Below are 7,880 nucleotides of genomic sequence, written 5' to 3'. Positions count from 1 at the left end.
TGTTTTTGAGCGACGCACGTCAACAGGAAGTGAGCCTTTTTCTCTTTTAATATGCCTCAAAGCTACCAAATTCGTATTGCTAAGTGTCTTTATTCTTAAAGAGACGATATGTCCAAGAATTTGTTCCGAAGAGTGCAAAAACTCCACTTCCGCTTGACGTGCGTCGCTCGAAAACGTCGGTGCTTAAGCTCTCTATTGTCCAAGTTGCCACTTTCGCAAAGACTTCTGGGACTGTTACCGGGGATAGGAAAAAATGACCAATAGCTGACCGGCGCGTCCCCAATAAAGATCCTAGAAACAATAGCAAGACACATTTCGCCTCCAGTTCCCTTCTCGATTGTCAAAAAAGTTGCGAATTGTACCAACACCTAGTCTCCAGTGTAAACTCAAAATGTCCTATTGCATTCCGACGTGTTTTGTTGCTATAGGCGCTATAACAACGCCTGAAGACGAGACAATACTGAACGGCTTCGCTTAGCTAAAGCTTGAATTGGGCTTTAGAAACAGAAACAACCCGCCAAAGGAGGCTTATGGTGGCACGCCTGTATTTGACAAGCTCTTCTTTTGGGGGATGTCAAGTGAAGTCGCGCGAGTGGTAGACAATAGGAGACGCGAGTGTGAGGGATGGGATTACTGCTTACTGTCGAGTTATCGCGCTGATCGCTTGGCTCGCTAACCTGACTGGAGATCTTGCTCGCAGGCTAGCGTTTGATTACAATCGCTAACATCATTCTTTTTTTTAACGGCTTTAATGATTTGAAGACAGGTTTTACAATGTTTTATAAGAATAATTACTAATTAAATAAATTATACAATTCCACTTACATAAATACTAACATAAAAGGAAAAAGAAAAAGGAAACAAACAGCAACGAAAAAAAAAAGAAAGAAAGAGAGAGAGGGAAAAAAACATCATTCTTGACACCGTTTTCCTTGAGGGTCCTGTATCTCACTGAACGGTAAAATGTTTTTGCAAGGGTAATTTTACACGCAAGAATTGACGGTTTAATTTGTATCGTTACATTTTATTTCCTCTGTCCAACTTTGCATCGTTTCTCCATCTGTTTCCTCTTTTATACTTTCTAACTTAACAGAATCGTCTCGGCTGAAGATGGCCGAACTCCTGACACTTGTCCAGGTTGCGGGGACGTGCGACATTTCTTCAACTGCTTGCAAAATCGAACATATCACTGTTGACGTAACAGACAATCCTATGATCATAAAAATCAGCATGATACATGAAACGAATAGACGCTTTCCGTTTTCACCAAAACCAAGCTCATCCAGTTTTGAGGCTTTTTCCACTCGCGGAAATAAATCCCCAAAACCGATTGTACTGTATGTGATGAAGTTGAAGTAGACTCCGTCAAAAAATGTCCATCCATCGAACACCATGTCTGATGCGCCGCCCACCAGCAGAACTATCACCATCATAATGAATGCCACTCCAGCGACTTTAACTCCAACACGGTTTGGACGTCTTCTTTTTAAGTGCTTCTTCTCGATGTGTTTGACAGTGCTGCGGATGTACTTTGTAATTCGTTCACCGACGGTTTTTAGTACACCTAAATTTAAAGGGATTCCAATCAAGGCACAGAAAATACAGAAAAGTCGGCCAGCAAATGTCACGGGGGCGATATGTCCAAATCCTGTGAAGAAACGTTAAAACACAAAGCGTTTGATTTTCAGAATCCAATCGTAAAATGTAATACCATAGACTTAAAGACCGGTCGACCAGCTGTTTATTTTATATGTTTACTTTATGTTTTATTCTAAATTATACACACTATATCTGTCCTCTCACTGGCTAAGAACCTACAGTAAATTTTTGAAAATCAAGGCAATCTTATTAAGTAATTTGTTAACAGATAACTGACTAATGCGCAATGCGCACAATATTGGTAATCATCCATTGCTCACGCAATTTACAGACTAGTCAAGTATCTGCTGGCAGATATAGCTAAGACACTGATTAACTAATCTGTAGGTTGCGCTGATTTCCAAAATTTACTGAAGGCTATTTATAACCAAAAGACGACAGATAGTAAGTACAGTATATCAAAAATTGGCTACTTTGGTTTCAAGAGTTCATGTCTATGTTTAGGAACTGAAACTGTTTCCAGTCGTCTGGGTGGCAAAATCTTTAAAAAAATGAACCTTATTTTGCTGTTCAATACGGTATGCAAAAATCACCAGAACCATTATTATGGTTACTTCCCCCTTGTTTGATATCTTCCTCACAACGCTACAGGAGCACTTTGTCTACGGGCAAAGGCACTAATTACTAGAGAACTCTTTAGATTCGGAGAATATAGCCTGTTCCAGGCGTTCAGATAGTGGGGAGCGGTGCGAAGTAGAAAGGAGGGCGAAAAAATAAAAGCGAGGGAGGGGGAGAGGGGAAATGTTCCACTTGGTCTTTCATGATATGATGATGGCAATCAACGGAGTTACCACGACAATCGTAAATGGCGTTCTATCCTGCCTTCATTCCAACGCACGCTTTATTCGAGGAAAAAGCTGGAAAATAAGACTTTTCCCAAAGCCAGTCGGTGAAATTGCGAAGACATCTATCCTGCCGACTACATGTTTTAAACAGTTTCTTTTCTCTTCGCGTTTACCCTCCACGTTTGGAAAGTCACTCAGCGCTGTGTTTGTTGCAAGTTCGAATTCTGCGTGACGGGACGTAGCCTGCGAAAACATCCGTTTCTCCTCGCTCTTCGCCGCTGGGGACGTTTCGCGAAACGTCCCCGGCGGCGAAGAGCAAGGAGAAACGGATGTTTTCGCAGGCTAGACGGGACGTAGAGTCTGTCATCACCGCCATATCGCATTTCTCTTTGTGATCGAAGACGCTCCACTGTTGACAAAAACTGTCAAAATCAACCAATCAGAGGGTATACCAGGATCTGGTATACCGGAACGCACTTTTGTTAAGTATTCTTACAAGCGTTCCCGCACCTCTCCCCAGTCCCCCTCTACTTTTCATCGCTTTCTTTACTTCGCACCGCTCTCCACTATCTGGACGCTTGGAACAGGCTACGGAGAAGAGAACGACTACGAGAACGAAATTTTTCGCTGAGTGTTGCTGACGCGTGAACCAGCGTCATTTTGGCGGGAAAACCTAGTCGTCGTCAATCTATCACTAGTTTTAGCGAGAACAAGTTATCGCCAAATGTAAGACGCATGCACCCTGACAACCTTATTCGAAACAACTGTTTTAAAGGCCCATGTCCACCGAAACGGCTTCGCGCTTGTGTTTTTGTTTTGGAACGATTCTTTTGTCAAATGCAGCGTTTTGATTGGCTTCCACTTTTGAGGAGCGTTGCTTGACGATACTAAAAACGACTTCGAGGGAGACTAGCTTTTTTCACGCTTGACCGAAGCTTAAAGAGACAGTATCAAAGAAGCCAGTAAGACTTTAATTCTTTTCCAAATCGAGGAAGATATATCGCCGACTTCGTTAAATGTCACCGGAGAAAGGAGTTCAAAATTTAAACTGGTAGTGAATGCGTGTGGATGCTTTGTTGAGTCCGATGAACATAATGAAGGTCATAACATTACGAAACGTCTAAGCACCAGGTGAGATTTTCCTGAAGCCCGATTCGACTGTGAAATGTTTTGATTCCTGAATCTATTATTTTGTGTTAATTCTTAGCGGGGAGATTAGGTATGTGTTCTCGAAAGAAGCACTGCGTACACGGTACAGTCTTGTCGCTGTAATCGCTGTGTTACACTCTCTTTAGGTTTTGCTAAGGATACGGCGTTGCTAAAACGAGGGTAAGGGTAACACCAAGGGTAATTGTGGGAGTGAGGGTGGGGGTGAGGGTAAGGGTAAGGGGTAAGGGTTTGGAGGATGAGGGTAAGGGTAAGGGTGAGAATTGTTGTGGGAATTCCAATTTAGATTTTCATCCAAAATTTCTCCCCCCCCCCCAAAAAAAAAAATTGTTTTCTTCATACTTTATATTTCCTTGAATTTTACAATTGGACTTGGACTTGGCGCGGTTTGAAGACCATACATTTGCCTTTTTTAAGGGAAAGTGTTAGATGTACAGTTTGCTCGTCTCCAAATGTAACATATCTGAAAGATTGTCGGCATATTTTTTGTAACATGAGGGATTGTGGACGTTCTAAGATTGCATGAAAAGGTGGTTTGCTTTTTAACCCTTTTGCGGATCACCTCGCCAACCCAGGGTCCCACATCCCCATATAAACAGTCCCTTAGTGTACAGAGAACGATCAAAGACTATTAATCCATGCCTTTATTCAAGCCTTTCAAGAGCAAAAAATTAATTTGCGGTCACGTTGTTGGGAATACTTAACTGCAACAGAAACGCAAAAGCTAGCCAAACCTTGAAATTAGAACAACCCTGTGCCAGCCTTTCATTTTAAAGAGCACCGCTTTCCAACAATATGCCAGATGATGCTTTATGACAGGGAATTACAGTAATGACAATATGCCTTCTTAACAGTCACCCTTACCCTTACCCTCACCCTTACCCTCATCCCCGCCCTTACCCTCACCCTTACCCTTGGTGTTACCCTTACCCTCGTTTTAGCAACGCCGCTAAGGATAGGTTTGCTAATAATAGTTCTCGCTACTTTGGAGCGAAACGCCAGACGATAAGTTTACGTTAAGGATATCACTCGCTTCATAGGTTAAATTAAATAAAGCATTGTTCAATTTAGATTGACTCGCTTGTTTTGCTTTCAACTGATTTCAACGGGACCTTTGTTTACAAGTGAACATTCGATGTAGAAGGAACTCGGCAACACGCTGACTGTAGAATTTGCAGCCAAGAGCTTCTTTCCCATCTCTCCAGAGATTAAAGAAACGGATTCACGGAGACGAATGTAGTTCGGCGACCCCCGTCGACGGTGAAACAAACACTCACAGCCCGGGGGGGGTACTCCCATACATTACCTATACGGTTATGTGCCGCCCAACGGGGTCGTAGAACGGGGTATCCATTTCAGAGGCGTTTTCTAGAACGGGGTATAATATTTCGAACGCACGAAAGCTCCGGTTTTGTAAGCAGCCATTTGAAATTATAATTATTCAAGGACAGATTGCTTTTAAAAATACGGTTCAATGAGTTAACAAGCAAACTGTTGTACTCTTGTTGCACCCTAAAACAGAGTATAAAAAATTGGCCCATTTCTAGAACGGGGTATCAGTTTTAGGGGAAATTTTTTTTAAAACGGGGTGCCAATTTGGAGTCCCGGGCGGCACGTACCCACCCAAAAAATACCCAGGTGCCCCCCCCCCCCGGGACTCGCAAAAACAAAAAGGTTCGATACCGGACCAAAATATCTAAAAAGATGTAAAGAAAATATCAAAAGAACCTGTTTAGACTTTCTTTAAACCAGATTTAGCGAACTGTGGAAGATTAACAAAGATTGACTCTACACACTGAAGGCAGTGATTTTCAACTACGCGAAATGTGTTTTTTTTTTTTTCTGGAGTACAGGGCGCGCAATGCATCTAGGGTGAATATGGGCCTTTAATAACTGAGTCGTTATGATCTTCATATCGGGCTGGTTTCTAAAGCAACTTTATCTCTCTCTTTAACCTGTCATATTTAAAAGATGTATGACGGAGCAAAATGACCATTCATCATAATCATTTTCCATTTTTGGTATTAAAATATTAAATCATTCTTTTATCTTAAAGGTGCTAAATAGTTTATGTATGGCCGCCGTATTGGACGTATTGCACAAGAAGCTTATCGACAAAATTTTTTTATTGCGAGACAACAGAGACAATTGCGAGTCACTTTGCATTTAAAGCATAAAACCAAAACCTCTTTGTTGTTCCCGAAATGATGATATACAGATATATCGGCCTTCGAAATATCTCGGTCTTTTTCTATGATGAGTCGAGCGCGTCTTCAAACGGAAGACGACTGTTACACACTAGATTTTTTAATGTCAAAAGTAAACCGAAGATATAGGGAAAATGTTACGTTTACTTATCTTGGAGACAGATGTCACCGATAAATTGGTGAATATTTTCAAAGCGAAGAGAACCAATCATGTCACATTAGTCTGTGTTTTTATTTTACACTTGAAAGAAAAAATGATCCGATGTTGAAGAAAACACCGAGAATGAAACGCATCTGTAACAAGCAGAAAAGAGCAATTATTTGAGCCGACGAAACGCGGAAATCCCAAGAACATCGTCTTTTTCGTTGTTAACCTTACGCACTTAAACGCGACAATTTTGTTTGGCAATTTGCAAAAAATTAAATTTGTCGTACGGTAGTTATTTATTGCCACAAAATTTGCCCTATTTCCTACCCGATATTTCTGCAAAATTACAAATTTAAAGGTACAAGCAAAATGCAAAGTTTGCAAACAAGGAAAAAAAATCTTCCCCCTTCTCCAAATTAAAAAATCAATTCAGCATAAATGCGCATCTACTTCACATTCTACACTGCGGTGGGTCGATCCGTGTTCAAATGTACCCAACTACAAGTACGATAATCAGTATATAACTGGATAATATGTGAAACCGAGGCTTACCTATCGTAGTGACTACCGTGATTGTAAACCAGAACGAATGGTAAAAATTCCAGTAGTCCCTGTAGTCGCCCATATACCCTCTCTTGTACATTATGCTCGCATCCTTGACAAACTTTATGAATTCATCTTCACTCAAATTATACTTTCGCTTGTAGCTTTTCTTTAACCCCTGATAGAGATTATACTGTGTTCGATCGTTTTCTTTCTCCAGCAAGCTGTAAATTGCAGCACAAATGCACATATAGAGTATTAACGTAGACAGAAGAATTATAAATCTGCAAAGTTGTCTTGTGTGTTCGAAGTTGAGAGCCATGTTGATATTGAGATGAAGGGAAATCAAGTTCCAAATGGGAATGTACTGAGGTTTGAAGAAAATTTACCACAGTTTTCGACTTCTTATATTAGCAGTTTGTAGTGGATCAATGAAGTATTCTTGACTCGTACACATCGGCTAATTCAACACTAACTTCAACAGGGCGCCATTGTTGGAGGGTTTGGACACCTGTTTTTCGCTTTGACTTATCTTGGCGTTATGCTTATCTGAAACAAAAAGATGATGAATAAAAAATAGATTTTAATCTAACAAAAGCAACTCAGTTTTATTTGTTTATATTTACATTGAAAGGAGCGACTGAAATAACGAACCAATACTGAACTTGTTTTAGCTTAATAGTATGTATAGCTGGTAGTATGGCTTCAACAGAACAGTATACTGACTCGTTACCAATATTTCTCGCAGAGTTGTACCAGGTGTTGTATGATTTAATTTTAACGTTAATGATCATTGTTTTTGCTTATACAGTGTCAAGGAGGATAACAAAGCAAGAACTCAATACCGTTGAATTACTAGGCTCTTTCATCGAAGCTTTTGAATTGTTAATTTTAAGAAAACGAACTTTGACAATATAATGGAGTATGCAAATAAGCTTACCGAGCTTTTAAACTTCTGCAAAACTGACAAGACGAATTTGAAAAAGACTGATTGACAAACACTGAGCACTTGCCTTTGACAGGTTAACTTAGCTTAAGTAGCTTAGTCAAGTGTCCTTGAACTTACATGAGCTTACATGCGTAAATCAGAGCTCATAAAGTTGGATTGGCTTTTTAGGGCTCAGTATAGCTAGGTTGTGCCAGTTGCAATTAGAAGAACTGAACTACTGACATATGAGGTGACAACTACCGGACGAAACCGCAAGTGTGGTACAAATGTTTTAGGCATGTCTGCATACTGATGACGTCTGCACACGAGATATCAAAATGCAATTGCAGGAAATATAACTGTTTGACAATCCAAAGTGCGGCCACTGTGTTCGTCAGCTACAATTAATTTGACCAACGGTATGTTAGTTTATTAATAACTTT

General features: G+C 40.4%; 1 protein-coding gene across 1 annotated transcript; it reads right to left on the bottom strand.

Annotated features, from left to right (window-relative positions):
- Positions 1-941: 941 nt before the first annotated feature.
- LOC140927022 (potassium channel subfamily K member 15-like) lies at positions 942-7,025 on the bottom strand. Its single transcript, XM_073376685.1, has 2 exons — positions 6,519-7,025; positions 942-1,648 (listed from the first exon to the last, which is right to left on the bottom strand). The coding sequence occupies exons 1-2, from the start codon at positions 6,829-6,831 to the stop codon at positions 1,005-1,007; spliced, it is 957 nt and encodes a 318-aa protein (XP_073232786.1). The 5' UTR covers positions 6,832-7,025; the 3' UTR covers positions 942-1,004.
- Between the last annotated feature and the right edge of the window lie 855 nt (positions 7,026-7,880).

The sequence above is a fragment of the Porites lutea genome, chromosome 2 (assembly GCF_958299795.1).
Source record: "Porites lutea chromosome 2, jaPorLute2.1, whole genome shotgun sequence".
Classification (NCBI taxonomy): Eukaryota; Metazoa; Cnidaria; class Anthozoa; order Scleractinia; family Poritidae; genus Porites; species Porites lutea.
Note: the sequence above shows the minus strand (reverse complement) of the source record. Positions and strands in the feature narration are given on the sequence as shown.